Below are 19,576 nucleotides of genomic sequence, written 5' to 3'. Positions count from 1 at the left end.
TCTCTCTCTGTGTGTGTGTGTGTGTCTCCATAGCTCCCCCCTCTCTCTCTCTCTCTCCATAGCTCCCCTCTTTCTTACTCTCTCTCTCCATAGCTCCTCTCTCTCTCTCCCCATAGCTCCTCTCTCTCTCTCTCTCTCTCTCTCTCTCTCTCCCCATAGCTCCTCTCTCTCTCTCTCTCCCCATAGCTCCTCTCTCTCTCTCTCTCTCTCTCTCTCTCTCTCTCTCTGAGCACAGATAGGCTACAGCACCGTGACGACACGCGGGCATCATGTTGCGGTTCAACATTAATGAAGTGTTATTTGCCTCTGCTTCCTGCGACGCGAGGCTTGTCGCGGATTAACGGTGTATTTATTTGAGTCTTTGGCTGATTGAGTGTTCAGACGGAGAGACAGACAGAGAGAGAGAGAGACACACACACACCGCCTCCAGCATCTCAGCCTCCTTCGTCGGGGTCAGACTCGCGCTGAGGAATAACCCCATCGAAAACAACAGCGGTCAGAGGGAATAACAAGCAGCGCGAGACGCTGGAATCACAGGGGGAGACGCGGCGCTCTTAAGGAGGCAGCGATGGCAGGAGTGGGAGCCAAAGGAAAACGGACTGGACTCCCGGGTTTCTGCTGGAAAACCTGCTACTTTCACATCTTATTTTGGGTCGTCTCTGTGTGTGGAGAGGAGAGGACCTTCATTGTGGAGGTAGGTGGAGGATGCGGACGGTGCTGAGGATGCTCTTTGGAGCTGTGCGTGGGAAACCGTGTTAATAAAAGAGGCGGCTCGATGATAATGCATCTGGAATCTAGAAGGTTTTACCAGGATAAGGACACCTTTCATACACACACACACACACCTGCGTGGACAAAGGCGTGCTTGATGAAGCTGAACTTGGCTTCTATTCCAGTTTTCCATTCCACCTTAAATGGTGTTGTTCTGAAAGATACGTGCACCTACGTGACCCATTATTGTTTACAAATACATCTCCCTAAATAAAGCCTTACTTCATGAGACTAACATTGACATCTCATTTTAATTTAGTATTCCACCTTAAATAGTGCACTTCTGGAAGATGTCCTCACCTACATCAACCCAGACAAAGGACTGTTCAGGAAGGGGAATTTTAATTTAAATTTCTATTCCACTTTAAATAGTGAACTTTAAAAAGATAAACCTACGTACACATGCCTGGCTTAATCACAGAAGTTTAACTTGACATCTTATTCGCATTTTTCCATTCCACCTTAAATTGTGTATGTATTTAAAACTGTATTCCTAAACAGACATGCATTCAAAACAAAACAAAACAAACATACACCTGCAAAGACAATAGTGAACTGGATGAGGGTGATCTTGCCGACTGGTTAATTTGTCATTCCACCTTAAATGAGGCATTAAACAATGCAACACAACCAAATAAACAAAGGCTTTGATGAACCTGAACTTGTTTTTCTTTTTCAATTCTACCTTTAATAGAGCAATTAATGTACACAGACATTGGCTTGCTTTAGGAAGCTGGCTCCAATTTTCCATTCCACCTTAAATGGTGTATGTTTTTCAAAAACAGACAATAGACAGTGTCTTATTTGATGAACCTAGGTTTCTTAATCCATCACCTTAAATGGTGGGTTGGATATTGATATACTCTCAATTCCAGAATGTATCCCATGCACTATTTAAGGTGGAGCAAATAATTAGGAACCTAGAAAACATTAAAAACCTACATGAACAGCTGCTTAATGAAACTGAGTTTGGTGTCTTTTTTGAATGGCAACATCCACTTTAATTTTTCAGTTAAAATACATGCATATACAAAGAGAATGGCTGAGGAAAGCCGAAATTACTTATTTGTTCACTTTTCCATTCCACCTTTAAATATGCTGGTTTTTAAAAACTACACCTATATACTTGTGCATTACAAACAATCTAAAATATACACCAACAAAAACAGTGGCTTTCTTGATAAGGGTGCTTATTCTAATTTGTCATTCCACCTTAAACAGTGCATTTAAAAACTACAAAACCACCAAGATAATGTCTTGATAATTAGGCTGAATTTGGCTTCCCTCTCCTGTTTTGCATTCCACGTTACCAGAATGTAACCTCTGCAACCGTTAAGGTGGAACTGAAGTTGCCATCTAATTTGAGTGGTTCATTCCACCTTAAATAGTGCACTTAAAAATACAGACACCTACACAGACAAAGGCCTGCTAGGGTAAGCTGAAGTTGGCTTCTCAGTTCAGCATTCATTTTTTCTTCTAATTCCACCTTAAATTGTATTCTTTTCCATAATGTAGCCGATAGAAAATGTTTTAATTAAAGAAGCTGTACTTGAATTGTGTGTTTTTGAAGGAAACAGTTTCCTGAGCTGTAAACTTTGGTTAAATACACAGTGAAATTTATACTCATTTTATTCAGGAATTTCTGCATGCAGCACAAGCAAATCAATACCAAATGTTAGCATTAGTGTATGAAGATAATATTCATAAACATAAACATTTAATATTTTCTAGAATCTACATATGGTGGGACAGATTCAGCAGTGAATGAATGGTCAGCTCTTGACATGGAGGTTAGAGGCAGAAGGATCTGAGGCACTTTGACTAGTGCCACACGTTAAAATGTTATAATGTTTTAGTCGGAGCATCAACGGAATTATGGCAATTTTTCCACTGTGTGGTCCCTACTCGACTCGGCTCTACTTTGTTTTTCTCCTGCTTCACCAGTTATATCAGGTCCTGGTTCTAGAAGCGGGTTCTTGTTTAGTGGCTGTTCTCTCGTGGTTCAGAGTGAGTCGAGTAGGGACTAAACCGTGGCGTGTAAACCTTGCAGAGCGCTGATTGTCCAGAGAGAGTCGTCACTCTACGCCACGCAACGCAGACGACCAGCACCAACTCTCCATCTGTAAAATCTCCAGCTGCAGCAGAGATCACGTTTGTTTTTATCTGACTCACGACGGCAGCTCGTAAAATTACGCCGTGGTATTTTGAAGAGGTTCAAACGCTCCTTGGATCGGTGGCCGACGAAAGAATCCAGCGAGAGCTGGACGCTGCAACAAGGAAGGAACAAACTCTACTGATCTGTCTGAACTGATGACGGAGCTGTGTTCAGTCCCAAACAACAACAACACGCCAATACACCATGAGTAAACACCACTTAACGTTACCGCCGCCGTTGATGTGTATTCCAAAGCCCACTTTTCCTGTAAGAGAAAGGGGTTTGAGATGACACCGGAAAAATTTCAGGGGGGAGCTGTGGCAGAGGAAAACTACCAGGGACCAAACAGAGAGCAGAGTCGAGGAGAGTATGTATCATGTGGAAAAGCACCACTGGCCTCCAGATTTCTGAGATCTCAATCCTACTGAGTGTTCCGGATGACCTAGAAAATCAAGCCTGATCTATGAAGGCTCTTAAAGCATCTGCTGCCAGAGACCTTAGGACTCCTCCCGAGGTCTTACAGAGTCCCTGTCTCGACAGGTCAGAGCCGTTTTGTCAGCACAAGAGGGGCTAGACAATATTAGCCAGGTGTTTTTAATGGTATGGCTGATCAGTGTTAGTGGTTATAGGCGTTCTGTATTAAATCTTGCAGCTGAAAAACAACGCAGTGTTTTCACTTTGTTTGGACCCAACCTGTTTTTTCCTTCAGGATCCAAATATAGCCTCGTCCATAATTTATGGAGATGGTGGGGAAGCGTTTGAGTGGAGGGAGCAGTGGTGACAAGCACAGCTCTGTTTAAGTGAGGATTTGAGAGGCTTATTCTTCATGAAAAGGCATTTTTACCAGCTGTGTTCTCTTACTACAGCACCGCGGAACAAAAGAGAACCCAGAGCGGAACCAGCCGCGATGTTTGGTCGGCGTTTCAGACCCAAAGAGCAGCTGAGAACAAAAGCTCTGCTCTCTCTTCCTCCCTGTGAAAAACACAGGTGACTGTTGTATATGAAGTGCAGGGAAACAGAAGGGTTCTTCAGGAACTGTGACAACATGGTTCTACTCAGTGATGGAACCCGAGGTTTACATGGTTCTGTATAGAACCGTTTAAAGCTGAGGTGCGTTGTTGTAAAACATCAAAACACCCAGTGCCAAAGCACCTTTTCGGTACTGTACTCACTTACAGAAAAGGGTTCTTTATTAAAGGCTTTGGTTCTGGGACCATGGGTTCCATATAGACCTATAATTAAATGGCACACTTTGGTGCTCTGTAGAATCTCTTTCAAAAAAAGGTGCTGTACAGAACAATAAGCAACCATTCTCCATCAGTTTAGAGAAGTATATCTCATACCAGTGGCTCTCTCTCTCTCTCTCTCTCTCTCTCTCTCTCTCTCTATATATATATATATATATATATATGGTTCTAATTAGAACCATGGCCTGTCTGAAGAACCCTAGATGATCCCTGGCTTAAGACAGTGTTCTCATTTTTAGAAGGGTTCTTTCGTAAACATTGACAGCTCAAATGCATGAATGTGTTTCTCTGTGGTGGATAATGTGCTGTTTAGGGTTCTTTAAGGAACCGTTTCAGACAAAGAGCAGCTATAAGAACAAAGGCTCTGCTCTCTCTCTCCCTCCCTCTCCCTCCCTCTGTGTGAAGAACACAGGTTATCAGTGTTGTACAGGAAGAGCAGAACAACAGAAGGGTTCTTCAGGAACTGCAACTCAAAAAACACGGTTCTTCTAAATATTGGAAGCCACACTGCACATGGTTCTTTAAAGAACTGTTTACAAAAGGTTCACTGCTCTAAAAGCACCTTTACAAAACAGGGTTCTTCAACGGTTGTGCAATAACAGCGTTGGTTCTATTAGCATCATGGGTTCTGCATAGAGACATTCACATGAAGAAAAGGTGGTTCTGATTGATGGAGAATGTCATATATCGTTCTATATATCACTTTTTTAACATGGTTCTAAGAAGAGGTTTATATTTCATCTTCCAGTTGAAGAACACAGGTTATTGTTGTTGTAAAAGAACAATAGAACGGTTCTTCACAAAGATGGAAGCCCCACACTTTTACAAATGATGTTTTTTCAAAGGTAATTTATGAAGGGAGATGGTTCTATATAGAACCGTGAATATAGCACTATATGGCACCAAAAAGTTTCTTTTGTTACAATGTCAAGCTTCTTACAATAGAAGAAACGTGGTGCTATATAGATCTATAGCACACTCCACATCAATCTGAAGGACTCATTTATGAAGCATAGAACCCTTTAATCAGGCGAATGTCCTTAGAGCAGCCTGGGTTCTATATAGAGTTTTTTCCTTTAATAAATAACACTTGAAGGACCATCATTTTTGAGCATGCACTGTACATGGTTCTTTTACCGTTTAAAGAGGGGGAGAGCAATTGTAAACAGTAAAAGCACCTATTTTCAGCACTACACTCTCACAAGAGGGTTCTTGAAGGGTTCTTTACTAAAGTTCCTAACTGTTCCTCAAACCGATGGAGAATGTGTTGTATATGGTTCTCTGTCTCACACACACCTTTTTACAGATGGTTCAGTGCAGCACCAAGTAAACATCGGAGGTGTGGGGCGTGTTACAGTATGAGATAATTTTGTTGTGTTACACAGAACCATTTTTAAAGCAGCTGCAGGGACTAGGGTTTGAGGAGTGAGGTGTGTTCTCCCTGTGTCTGTGTGGGTTTCCTCCAGGTGACTGTCTGTGAGGAGTGTGGTGTGTTCTCCCTGTTTCTGTGTGGGTTTCCTCCGGGTGACTGTCTGTGAAGAGTGTGGTGTGTTCTCTCTGTGTCTGCATGGGTTTCCTCCGGGTGACTGTCTGTGAGGACTTTGGTGTGTTCTTCCTGTGTCTGCATGGGTTTCTTCTGTTAGGTGGATTGGCTGTGTGACTTTGCCCACAGATGTGTGAGTGACTGTGTGAGTGTGTGAGTGACTATGTGAGTGTGTGATGGACTGATGTCTTGCCCAGACTTTATTCCTGCCTTGGGCCCAGTGATTCCGGGAGGGGATCTGAAGCCACCATGACCCTGATCAGTGTGAGACAGGTTCAACAGAGATGAATGAATGAATGTTGAATACAGCACCAAAAAGGTTCTGCTACTGTACGTGTAGAAGACTCTGAAAAGTGATTGATGTTTATATAAAGAGGCAGGAAAGGTTTTCTAGGTTAAATGGATCTTCTCTGTGATGATGTGTATTTGTATGTGGTTCTGTAAAGAACCCTTTCTTGGTACAGTGTTCTGTGTTGTGCTGTTATTGTCCTACTTGTCAGAACCCTGTTTTGTTTCTGTGTAGAGCCCGTTTTCTGAGAGTGCAGCAGGCTGTAATACACAGGTGAAGCTCTTTGTTCTTTTGTTTACTGCTGTGTTCATGCGTTTCTCTGGTTCAGGGTTTAAACTCGTTCTCTGTTGATCTCCTGCTGTTGGCATTGAGTAGATGTTTTATTGTTCAGATGAATAGAAAACGTCATTTTCTCACAGCTGTAAACTGTGTGTCATTCAGATATTTATATCTGATGTTTTATAGGTGTATATATTAAATTAACTACAGTAACTAGATTCAAACATGCAGAAGTGTGTTGTGTGTAGAGGACATGTTTACAAGAAAATCAACATGCCACTTGACCAGGCTTTCACAGAATATGTACAGAGTGTGTATGATGTTGTGCACAGATTAATCAGTCCCTCTGCGATCCTACACACGTTACACCTGTGGAAATATTGGAGTAGTGGTGACACCATTACAGAGCATTGAGACACCAGTGTAGACATTAATTTCTGAATCTGGAGCCCACCAACACACACACACTGTGAAACAAGAACCCAGTCAGTGTTCTGTGCGCTGCCTAAGTCTGATAACACAGATAAAACGAGCCAATCTTATTCTGCTCCACTTCTGACGTCAAGTGCAGAGACTTTAGAATGGCCCCGTCCCCTCGTCTGAGACTGTCCAATCTGGACCATCTTTTATGTGAGAGCCCAAAGACGAGGTTAAACTCAGCAAAACAGACACAACGTGCACAGAGAAATAAGAACACTGAGTAAAACTGAGAAGAAAGAACCGAGCGAAAACGGCTAAAAACCAGAGCTTCTGCTCCTTGCTCCTCACTGCTGTGCGCTCGGGGTCGGGGTGAACAGCGAGCGGCTCATTATCATTTAAAGGAACAGGTGCTGAAAGCGGGCGTTCTGAACAGGACTGTTTACTCAGGGGGAGAACACTGCTGTTGGACTTGTGGGGTTTGGACCAAAGCAAAGAAACAGAACTGTGTTCCACTGGAGAAGGGGGAGAAAATGTCTCCTTAAAGAGGACATCTACTGATTTATGTATACTGGGATGTGGAGTAGTGGAACTATGTTCTCTGGAGTGATTCTGACCCTGGGTGTCAGAGTTTCAATACAGCGGGGTGTACTTCTTTGGGTTAGGACGGTAAAAGCATTCAGCCAGTGTCAGCCCTTCAGTGCTGTGTGTTATTTAGGGAAGGTGCTGGTGGAAGGTCCAGTGACTCAGTGTGATGCGCTGAACTCACACTGTCACTCAGTGACATCCATTTCACTGGGAGATTGACAGGTGTTACTTATCACATTAGCAGCACTGTCCTTTTACGCAGGAGATGGGCTCGGATTATAAACGTGTGAGGGGTGTTCCTGCTATTGCATATCAACTACAAGAATAACATGAATGCATGTAAAGAATAGAATGATGTGGCATATTCTGGAGCTGCATGAGCCTACGGTTACCATCTCCAATTCCAAGAGACGGCTAGAGACTCCCAGAAGCCTCACTGGGCTGTGGAGTAATAGAACTATTTCCACTTCATGGTACCTACACTACTTGGCTGTACTGGACTCTACTCTCTGTTTGGTCCCTGGTACTCCTCTGTCACAGCTCCCCCCGAAATGTACCGGGTAACGTCTCAAAACCCCGTTGTGGGCTCTGGAAACCACAACAATGGTAGTGTTTCCTCATGGTGTATTGCCGTGTTGTTGTTTGGGACTGAACACAGCTCCGTCATCAGTTCAGACAGATCAGTAGAGTTTGTTCCTTCCTTGATGCAGTGTCCAGCTCTCGCTGGATTCTTTTGTTGGCCACCGATCCAAGGAGCGTTTGAACCTCTTCAAAATACCACGGCGTAATTTTACGAGCTGCCGTCATGAGTCGGATAAAAACAAACGTGATCTCTGCTGCAGCTGGAGATTTTACAGATGGAGAGTTGGTGCTGGAGGTATGTGTTGCGTGGCGTAGAGTGACGACTCTCTCTGGACAATCAGCGCTCTGCAAGGTTTACACGCCACAGTTTAGTCCTTATTCGACTCGCTCTGAACCACGAGAGAACAGGCACTAAACAAGAACCTGCTCCCAGAACCAGGACCTGATTTACCTGGTGGAGGAGGAGAAAAGCAGAGGAGAGTTGTGTGGAGTAGGGAACCTGCAGTGGAAAAGCACTACATTTTCTCTGGAGTGATAGACAAATCCCTTTGGGACGAGTTGGGAGTGATCCAGAACTAATCCTCCAAAATCAGTACCTGATATCACTTATGTTTCTGCCGCTGAATGCCATCAAATCCTCACAGCAATGTTTCACCACATGATCAAGTGCAAGTACTACATATTCAGGCCTCCTGCCTGAAGTGCTTTATGCGCTGGTCTTCTTGGCTCCAGTTAATCTTAGAGGTCTTGGATGGAGATCTGTCCATAAAGAGGACACAGTTCCACTACGCCACAGGGCAATGCTGAGGGGCCTTTGCCTTGTCTACTGCACATTTAGCATGGGAAATGTTGACCCTAGGATCATGTGCCACTGCTCCGCAGTTTCCTTTTCTTTTCATGCTTTTCTGTGAAAAAAAATAAGAATATATGTCTCATTCATTCATTCATTCATATTCTTTTCCTCTTGTCCATTTCAGGGTTGCGGTGATGTCCAATATATTACTATGTTTATACTCTCTTGTTTGCACTGACCTCTTATTGAACTGATGTGATTATCAATAACTGGTTTCTCAGCTAATAAGTAATCATTTGAATAGGTCAGAACCCATGGAGACACTCAGGACCCCGCCAGTGTATCACACAGTGTTAGAATGGGACACAGAGCGCTACTGTTTCCTTCTGACACTTTCCTTTCAGCCGAGAGCACATAAGCCCCAGCAGATCTGTCAGATCTGAGCCTGAATCATCAGCAGTTGCTTCATATTAAGGTCCAGTAAACAGCCAAACGTTTGTGGACACTAGCATTCAGTTGTGTACGCACAACTTGTAGTACTGTCTCTATAGAAAAACATGAAAAGAGTTGGGATGGCCATGCCCAATGCCAAGCCTCAGCTAAAAAAGGTATAAGGTGCTTAGCGCTGGTCTGAAAGCATTCGAAAGAGGTACAAATGACTGCAGCGAAAAAAGAAAAAATTACCTAGATTTGGTGTGAGATAAATGAGGCCAATCCATGGGACAGATCCATTCACTTTCAGTCCGGGTTGTTTAAGCTACTTATTTTTTTCTCAGTTTCAGCTGCTACATTTTATTTTGAATGACACTAAATGTTTGCATATTTACAGTGTATGTTACTGACTGTATTTGAAGTTATTTGTTTATTCTCAGTTTCAGATGCTACATTTTATTTTGGAAATAAAATTGATTACTGTTTGTGTGTTTGACAAAGTGAAGCTATTTATGAATTTTTGTTTGATACATTTTATTTATTTTAATGCATTTTAAAAAGGTTTGACTTTTTTTTTTTATTTAAATGCTGTGCCAAGGTCCTGCACAATTGTTCATTTTAGAGACAAATAAATAGCATTTCAGTTCATTTATATCTGTGTTAATTTGTTATATCTTGCTAATTTTTTTAGTAAAGTTTACGCCAATCCTTATGCCTTAAGTCTCTCCCAAAAGGTTAAATTTATGGTTTATTACTTCAGCAGTGATATCAAATCAACGTTTATGTTCCGTATCGGTATCAGAAGTAAAAAAGTTGGATCTGTGCATCTTTAGTTTTGAAATAATTTTTATATCCCAATGAAAGTCAGGACATTAATTGCTCTGACGACACAAAAATAAAAGGATTCTTTTTCTACAAAAGCCACCGGAGTGTAAACAACTCATCCAGTCACTTCAATCGGACCGAACAAACGACTGAATGGTTTAGCTGCCTGTCTCCCTGCCTGTCTCACGCTGGCCCCCCATGCCCGTGCTCTGCTTACATGTAGGGAGAAAAAAGGAGGGCAGAGAAGGCTTCCAAACAAAAGAGGCTGGCAGCAGTTTTAACTTTGTTAATTAAAACGACGAAAAAATATTTGTTGACAACCTATTTTTCACAATGAAACCTAGACGAGAACTACATAAAAATAATAATTTGAAGATGAGGACTATGACAAAAAATGTTTTACACCATTCGTCAACAAATAAAAACTAAACAAAAATGTGAAAGACTAATTATTTTTGATTTGACAGAAAATCTCAAGAAAATAAAAACAGGAAAATGCTCTGTCTGTTTGCTGTTCTCAGGGCAACGAGCAGAAGACAGTTTTTAGTGAAAAGGGGTTGACTCCCAAAGAAACTATTCTTCAGGTATTTAGAAGTCGTACACGTCAACTGTTGGCCAATGATTCGTGGAGTATACTCTTTTGGAGTCGCCTCAGTCTCAGTTTGCGACGCCTTCTGCAGCGCACTTTGAACTTAAAATGTTATGTTAAATAAAGTCAAAATGTATTTGAAAAAAAAAATTGAATTGTTCCTTCCATAATTTTGGATTTTAATGTAACATAATGTTTAAATTTTGTAATAAATAATACATTTGACCTGTGAAGAACTGGCGCCCCCTCCAGTGTGTGTTCCCGCCTTGCGCCCAATGATTCCAGGTAGGCTCTGGACCCACCGCGACCCTGAACTGGATAAAGGTTACAGATAATGAAAAAAATAAATATCTTTTTGTAAATGTAATGGACTAAAGCCAGACTAGAATGTTTTAGGTTGTTTCCGCTTAAACAACAGTGAAACTGACACTAATTAAATGACAACATTAAGAAAATGGGGTTTAACCAAATAAACATTTTAGGTAAAAGACTAAGACTAGAGTAAATCAGCCTGAACAGAAAAACCAAGCCTGAGAGCGAAGCAGAGTGAACATCGCTGTAGCCTTTGGGTGTTTTCTTACATGTGAGTGAGACATGAGGTGGGGGAACCAGGTGAGGCCTTGTGCTCTCCCTCTGTGCTTTATCAAGCCGCATGGACATCCCTGTGTTTTAGGACAGTGGCTTCGGAAGCAGGGCTGAATATAAGAGTTGGGGCATTTTCAGTTAAATTGTTTTCAAAAACTGGCTTTACAAAGGTTTCTATAAGATCCACTTCCGCAGCTTTATCCTGATCCTCTGTGTACCACTCTCCTTTTTTCTAGATCATTCTGCTCTGAAGCTCCAGGCTGTTTTCAGAACTGCACTTTGTGGTCCAGTTAAATCAAACTCTGGTTCGTTTTCACCCTCGCCGAACCAGTTTACTTCTTAACTGGTTCGTACCAGAGCAAACAAACTACAGGTGTGAAAACATCCCCAGAGTCAGTGGTGCGAGCCAATCACAACGTAGCCCCGCAACAGCATCACACCCTCGGAGTAGACGTCACGCTTCTTTGTGTCGTCCTCCGAGGTGAAATCACAGTTTCAGAAATCATGACTTTATCCAGGTGACTGAACTTACCTCTGTTTCCATGGAAACGAAATCTGTTTTTGTTTTGTGTGTGTGTCACAAGTACACTACACAGCTACTAATATCAGTAGTTGGGGGGTGATGCTGATTATAGATGTATTTAGAGTGTGTCTGTAAGGGCTGGCAGCAAAATATCCATTGAACCCAGTGGCTGCTTTGACCCATATCTGACCCCATATACACACATATCAGCCATAACATTATGGCCACCTCCTTGTTTCTCCACCAACTCTCCATTCTCTCAGCTCCGCTGACCACACAGCAGCACTTTTGTAGCTCACCAATTACAGACTGCTCTGCATAACCTTGTTTCCCTGGTTTCCCCCCTGTTCTTCAGCGCTCAGGACCCCCACAGTGCATGTGTGATGTGGTGGTGTATCATATCCAGTGCTGCAGTGACACTGACGTGGTGGTGGTGTGTTAGTGTGTGTTGTGCTGGTGCGAGTGGATCAGACACAGCAGTGGCACTGCAGGTGGTGTTGCTGTCACACTCTAGCGTCTCAGGGGCATCGGTTCCATTCTCTTCCCGTGTGTGGTGTGTTCTGGGTAAAGCTAGGTCCCCTGTCCATTACAGGTGACCTTAATTTAATTGAATGGTCAGTGTTATATGGGGTAATCTGAGTTATGAGACTATTTTGAAATATGGGTGGAACTGTCCTTTAAATCACACAGATGTTGTTCTGCTGCCGGTGCACTCTTTATCGACTGTAGTCTGGTAAGTGTGTGTGTGTGTGTGGGGGGGGGGGGGGGCAGTTAGAACACAGTCTTCTCTCTGGCTGTGGACACAATGGAGGCTCTAAACCACGTTGAAAATCATCAATGCTCTTCACAAACGCTACTCGGCCTCAATCCGTCTCTCTCAGAAAACACACAACAGAACTGTACCATTCAAAAAAAAACAAAGACTCAGGATGGACTTTGGTGTACCCTCTCGGCAGTAGGGGTTCTATTCCGTTTATATTAAATCCTTTGGTTGTTTATGGAACAACTGCCTTCACTAAAGAACCATTAACTACCCATATATTAGGGTACACACTCATGTAATAATGGCACAGTCATGTAATGGTGCCTCTACGGTTGTTTAATAAAGAACAATGCTTTGTGAAGTTTTGCCCTTCAGTGGAGAACCTGTTTAAAGGTTCTGTATAGAGTCTAGAAGTACTACTGAGGCCCCGTTGACACTGATCTGTTCTCTTCGTTTTTGAAAGTATCCCCCGTCCATACAAATACAAAAGCGGCTACATTATCATACTAGTCCAGTAGGGGGCCTTACAGTTCCGCTTAAAGAGAGACATCAAAACACCACAAAGCATGAGTTAAACACGTTTAATCCCAAATCACTCCATCCTCCCTCTGTAGTGCACTACACACGTCCTGAAACAACTGAATCTAGATGTTAACAGTGCAGTGTATATTTCTAACACACATCATTTCTATTTATTCATCTGTGTGAATCTGAACTCTAGTGCAGTCTGTGTGTGTACAGTGTAGTTTGTTACTGATGTAGTTCACTGTAGAGAGAGTGAGGACCTACAGGAGGCCAAAACACAGACAAAAAATAAACAGATCTCTGTGAATGGGGCCTGGTAGTCTTAAAAAACATAAAGCTGTCACACTTTTGCTCCATTTAGTGTGTTACTACTGTGTTTTTGTTTTCTTTTCTGTCTTGTGCTAAATGAGCACATGGCTCTGTGTTTGTTTTGGTTCCCTGTCATGTGATTGGTAACCCTGTCATGTGATTACTCTTCCTAGTGTCTTTCTAGTGTCGTGTGTCTTTAGTTCCCAGGTGTTCCTGTGTGGTGTCCTTACACAGCCCCGTGTTTGTGTTCCCTAGTTGTGGGTCATTGTAAGCTGTTAGTATTCGGTCCATGGGTTTTGGTATTGGCTTCAGGTTTCTGTGTGTTTAGCCTTTAGCTTCTGTGTTTAAATGCCCTGTTTAGTGTTAGCTATCAGTCTGATGTCCATTCTTCATGTTTCAGTTTCAAGGTCTTTGTGTTGGTTGTTGTGTTATATTTCTCCTTATGCTCTATGGTCCAGTGTCCAGGTTTCTCTGTGTTTGTTCCATGTGTAGTAACCTTGCTCTATGTTCAGTAACCCTTTGCGTAGTGTTTAGAAAGTGTTCTTAGTGTTCAGTCCCCTCTGTTTAGCTCCATGTTCTGTGCCTTGTTCTGTGTTTAGAGTTTAGCCTTTGTGTTTTTAGCCCCTCTGTCTAGTTCCCTGGCCCCTCTTTGTAGATTCCTGGCCCCTCTGTCTAGTTCCCTGGCCCCTCTGTCTATGTCCCTGGCCCCTCTGTCTATGTCCCTGGCCCCTCTGTCTAGTTTCTTGGTCCCTCTGTCTAGTTTCCTGGTCCCTCTGTCTAGGTCCCTGGCTCTTCTGTCTAGGTCCCTGGCCCTTCTGTCTAGGTCCCTGGTCCCTTTGTGTAGGTCCCTGGCCCCTCTGTCTATGTCCCTGGCCCCTCTGTCTATGTCCCTGGCCCCTCTGTCTATGTCCCTGGCCCCTCTGTCTATGTCCCTGGCCCCTCTGTCTATGTCCCTGGCCCCTCTGTCTAGTTCCCTGGCCCCTCTGTCTAGTTTCCTGGCCCCTCTGTCTAGTTCCCTGGCCCCTCTGTCTAGTTCCCTGGCCCCTCTGTCTAGTTCCCTGGCCGCTCTGTCTAGGTCCCTGGCCCCTCTGTCTAGGTCCCTGGCCCCTCTGTCTAGTTCCCTGGCCCCCCTGTCTATGTCCCTGGCCCCTCTGTCTAGGTCCCTGGTCCCTATTTCTATATCTTTTGTTGTAAATAAAGTCTCCTGCACTTACCTCCATCCCTGTTCCTCACTCCTTGACCACCCACATCATGACAAAAGCCTGTTTACATGGTGTTAAGAATAATTTTAAATAGGTTCCTTAACCTATTCGTCGTGAAGGAGAACCGTTAATGAACTGAAACAACTTGTTAATTAGTGTGACCAAAAGTATCTGATGCAAAGTATATTAATGCATGTAAAGGACATAGGAGTTTGTGCAAACAAATGAATAGAGCATGTGAAGGAATTATTAATGAGTTTGAACAACTGAACAATGTGTGCAAATAAATTAATGGGCGATCAAATTAAAAATGAGTGGTGATAACTAGTAAATGCATTCAAACTACATATTAACTACTGTATAATGTGTGTGAACAACTTTCCAAATTAAAATGAGCATGAACTGCATTATAAAATGTGCAAACAACATAACAATATTTGTAATCCACTTAACAATAAGTGCAAATAACTTAATATCTGCGAGATCAACTTTATTAGGCACAGGAACAAATTAATACTGTGTGCAAACGGCTTAACGATCAATGGAAACAACAGACAAAATGTGGGAACAAGATCTAATTTTAACACATTAAGTTTTTACACCTATTATTTTATTACGAAGGGACGTCACTGTTTGGGCTCCGCAGTGGAAGGTGCGGATCTGTGTTCTTCTGGATATTTCAGTAGAGGACAGTAGGGTTTTACCGTTCTTTAACATTAATCCTGCCTCTAAGGCTGTTCACTGTCAGCACTGGTCATTACTGCAGTATTAATACTTCACGATAATACCATTAGTGCTTTATTAATGTTGTTATATTACTATTATTATTATTAATGCTCCTCTTTGATAATAGACTAATGTGTGTGTTATATTCTCTGTTGTGTGTGTTATATTCTCTGTACACACACACACACACACACAGTGCTTCTCTACTTCTTTCCTTTGTCTGAGCTTCCCTCTCCTTCACTGTACTCCTCCCATCCCCCATCCTGCCTCTACTGTACACTCTCATCTCTCTCTGTCTCTCTCGCTCTCATCTTTCCCACTCACTCTCTCTCCTGCGCTCTCTCTATCCTCCTCCTCTCCGTCTGTCTCTGCACTCGTCTTGCTCTGTTTCCCTTTTTTCTTGCCTCTGTCTTTACCATTTTCTGTTTTTGTCATGTGAGGCAATCTCTCTCTCCCTCTCTCTCTCTCTCTCTCCCCCTGCCATCCATCCTCCATGCCCTGCTCTTTCATCCACGTCTTTTTCCATGTCTCTGTCTTTTGGTCTGTTCTCTTTTCAACAGCATCTTCTACATGAGGCTGAGAGAGTGGAATTTAACAGAGATGGATGGAGGGATGGGTAGGTGGATGGATGGATGGGTGGATGGATGGATGTTTCATTCTTTGTAGCCTGTAGTGTTGGTGTTGCCTGTAGGTGCACTGCCCAATGCCAAGCGTCAGCTAAAGGGGAGTAAATTAGCTGAAGCAGTGGAACCGTGTTCTCTGGAGCTCCAGTACCTTTGAGACTAGTCGGAGTGCTGTTGAGATCCAGAAATAATCCTCCAGCATCAGCACCTGGCCTCACTAATGTTTCAGAGGCTGAATACAATAAAATCCTCACAGTTATGTTTTAGAATCAAGTGTAGATCCTTCTCAGAAGAGTAGAGTGTTACTGCTATAAGACCGCTCCAGAGTGACTGGGTGACTGAGTGTGTGAGTGACTGGGTGACTGAGTGTGTGAGTGACTGGGTGACTAAGTGTGTGAGTGACTGGGTGACTGAGTGTGTGAGTGACTGGGTGAGTGTGTGAGTGACTGGGTGAGTGACTGGGTGACTGACTGTGTGAGTGACTGGGTGACTGACAGTGTGAGTGACTGGGGGATTGTGCGAGCGACTGGGGGATTGTGTGAGCGACTGGGGGAGTGTGCGAGCGACTGGGTGAGTGTGCGAGCGACTGGGTGAGTGTGCGAGCGACTGGGTGAGTGTACGAGCGACTGGGTGAGCGACTGGGTGACCGTGTGAGCGACTGTGTGAGTGGGTAAGTGTGCGAAACTGTCCACTGGGTGAGTGTGTGTCGATGACCAATTCCAATTTAAAATATATGGACTTTATTAAAGCAGTAAAATTGTGGCTCACAGAGTAAATAAAACAGTTGTGTTCTTCTTTAAGTCATTGTATTGCGCCTTAATGTTTTCATGTTCTACATGAAAGGCAACTTTGATCAAACTCTCGTTTGATTATGTTCAAAAGCTCTGCATCTTTTAGGGTGGAATGGTGTGTTTGAGGGAAAGATGACAAAGTTGTAACTGTAAGTTTTAGTTCACTCATTTGTAGAAACTCATTTGTAACTCGAGTTGTTTCATTGGAGCACCCGGAGGAAACCCACGCAGACACGGGGAGAACACACCAACTCCTCACAGACAGTCACCTGGAGCGGGAATCGAACCCACAACCTCCAGGTTCCTGGAGCTGTGTTACTGCGACACCTACCTGCTGTGCCACCGTGCCGCCCCTTTTCTGCTTTTAATGCCTTTGTATTGTTCCTTACAGGTTTCGCTTCCTACTTTAAAATCTTTATGTTTTTTTCATGTCCTAACACGTAATTTGTTGTGTTCTCCTTTAATGTATTTACACTCTACTTTAAGTACTGTGCTGTGACTCTCAGGGCCACCGTACAGTAAGATTTTAATGGTTCTCCAGTCCTCTGGTGGCTCCCAACACTCCACTGAGAAGAACAGAAATCCCACCATTGAAATATTCATGTTGAAAATGGACCCTCTGCCATGAGCTCAATTATAAAGCCCAGCTGTGTCTCTGTGTGTGTGTGTGTGTGTGTGTACGTGTGTGTGTGTGTCTGTGGGGAGAGATGAAAGCTGAGGAGGCGAGTTGGTGGATGGTGGAGTGAGATGAGGACAGGAGGCTTTTATATTGCTCTCTTTTTATCACTATGGATCGTAAATATATGGACGTTTAAGCGGGTCGTAGCACACAAAAGACGTGTCAAATGAGCTTTTCTTTAAAGTGGAAAATGGAAATGGCCGCTGTGGTTGTTGGCTCTGTGCTTTTCTCATCATTAATGTGTATTTATTGTTGATGCATATTACCTGAGATATAAAACACAGCAGGAAATGCTAAGCATTTCTGAAAGTTACCTGAAGCATTGGATTCTACAGCTTACTTTGTTCTCATTTTTTTGTCATTGTGTCTTTGAAGGTGGCATTCACGATTATAATCAAAAAACACTTTATATGATTCAGAAGATGTTTCCTCTACATTTGCTGTGCTCCAGTCGGTTCGTGATGGAAACAGGTCTAATGTGTTTACAAAGCCCTGGTGTCAGGAAATGAGTAACAAAAAAAAAACAAAATGGCTCGGTCAGACAAGCTAGGCTTCCTCTCTGCTCACAGCAGAAAAACAGCAAAGAGAGAGAGACTTCCAAATGTTAAAAATCATGAAAATGAATGAGATTATTTCTTTATTCCTGCTCCATAAGGGGGTATTGACTTATTTGTGCAGTTGTAGATTATTAACATAGGAACCCACTCTAAATCCTGGTGAGCGCTAACTGTACGAAAGTAAACATAGAGTGACAGTGCTACAAAACTAAAGTTACAAATGAGTTTCTGTGGTAATTCAAACAGAAATTTCTCCTCAAACACACCGCTCCACCTTATAACACAAACCCATGAGAGCAACAGTTCCCCACAATCGTAGACTTACCTTTAAGACTGAAATATATAAATGAGCTCTTTTCTAACTGTCCTAGTTCAAAAGGGCAGAGCCAGACTGATTCAGCACAGCAGGTAGGGGTACATTAAGTAGAAAGTTATAAGAAAGTTATAACAATTAGAATTTATTCTTTAACCTTTAAAACAAACAAAAAGAAAAAAAAACAGGGCCTTGTTTATCGCTTAGCTTTACCTCTGTTTTCCCTATTATACACTGTTAGCAAAAAAACAAAAAACCCTGAATGGTTAATCATTGCTAGGCTAACACGCTATCTCCATAGCAACAGTGGGAGATAATTATGGTGGATGGTGATTAAGGGGCTGGTGGTTTTGTTATTATGTGTTGGTCCACCGTTCTTATGTGGCACTCCTGTATTTCATGTGTCGTTGAATGCAGGGCTTGAGTTTTTGATCACGACTGTGTGATCAAAAAGAAGTCAATTTCTTTGACGGTTTCATTACTGTGTTCTTAAAATCTCCATCTTTGACATTATTCAGTTTTACAACAGTCTAAAGTCTCTGCCCTTGACGTCAGATGCGGAGCAGAGTCAGAGCAGCTTGTTTTATTCTGTTTTCCCATTTTGAGCAAAGACCTGTGATAATATTGACTATTACTCGGTTGATTTTATCAAAACGTGAAGACGAGATAAAAGACTGCGCTAAAACGGCTGTCCTGACCCCCTCACACCAAACAATCGAGACGACGGGAGCACGCTGCAGCTCCAGTAAGACTCCAGATTTTATTTGGACTTTGGAAATGTATCTGCGACATTAGGCAGCACACAGAATACTGATTGGGTGGTTTTGTTCCACAGTGTGTGGGTTGGTGGGCACTGAATGAATTATTTTTTTTAATAATATGACCCTTTTAAGGATATTTTTCCATTATCCCTTTTTACTGATCTCTCTCTCTCTCTCTCTCTCTCTCTGTGTTTGTTTTATCAGACGTGGCTGAAGAATTATGGTTACCTGCTGCCAGATGACATCCGAACCTCAGACCTGCGCTCAGAGAAGGCCATGCAGTCTGCAGTCGCAGCGATGCAGCGTTTTTACGGCATCCCAGTGACCGGGGTCCTGGACCAGACCACCATCGAGTCAGTCACGTTCACTACTGCCTCCTTTAGAGCACGTTATATACACACTGCACAAAGTGATGGCTTGGCAAGTGACATCATCTTGAGTCTAGTCCAACCCAGAAAACTTTTATTGCTCATTTGTAATGGCTCAGGAGACATAATGGTGTTTCTGGTTAAATTCCTTTATCAGACATAAGACACGGATGATATATAAAGGAGAGATAAGTGAGTAGGGACTAGTTGATCTGGTAAATCTGAGCATGGTTTGTGTCTTCACTGAGATCCCCACTAGAACTCCATAGGAGACACCTGCGAGATCACTGAGGTATTAGTCTCAGGAGACACATTTGAGCAGCAGGAGACTTTCTGTGATG

The 19,576-nt window shown here is 42.9% G+C and overlaps 1 protein-coding gene across 1 annotated transcript in view; it reads left to right on the top strand.

Moving 5' to 3' along the window:
* Window positions 1–355: 355 nt before the first annotated feature.
* Window positions 356–19,576, top strand: part of mmp24 (matrix metallopeptidase 24) — a 46,252-nt gene continuing 27,031 nt past the window's right edge. The window contains exons 1-2 of the mRNA XM_066664533.1: window positions 356–694; window positions 19,072–19,220. Coding sequence (XP_066520630.1) covers window positions 569–694; window positions 19,072–19,220 — 275 coding nt within the window. The 5' untranslated portion in view covers window positions 356–568. The remainder of the gene's footprint in view (window positions 695–19,071; window positions 19,221–19,576) is intronic.

Source organism: Hoplias malabaricus, chromosome 3, assembly GCF_029633855.1.
Source record: "Hoplias malabaricus isolate fHopMal1 chromosome 3, fHopMal1.hap1, whole genome shotgun sequence".
Classification (NCBI taxonomy): Eukaryota; Metazoa; Chordata; class Actinopteri; order Characiformes; family Erythrinidae; genus Hoplias; species Hoplias malabaricus.
The sequence above is the reverse complement of the archived record's forward strand: the minus strand, read 5'-3'. Positions and strand labels throughout refer to the sequence as shown.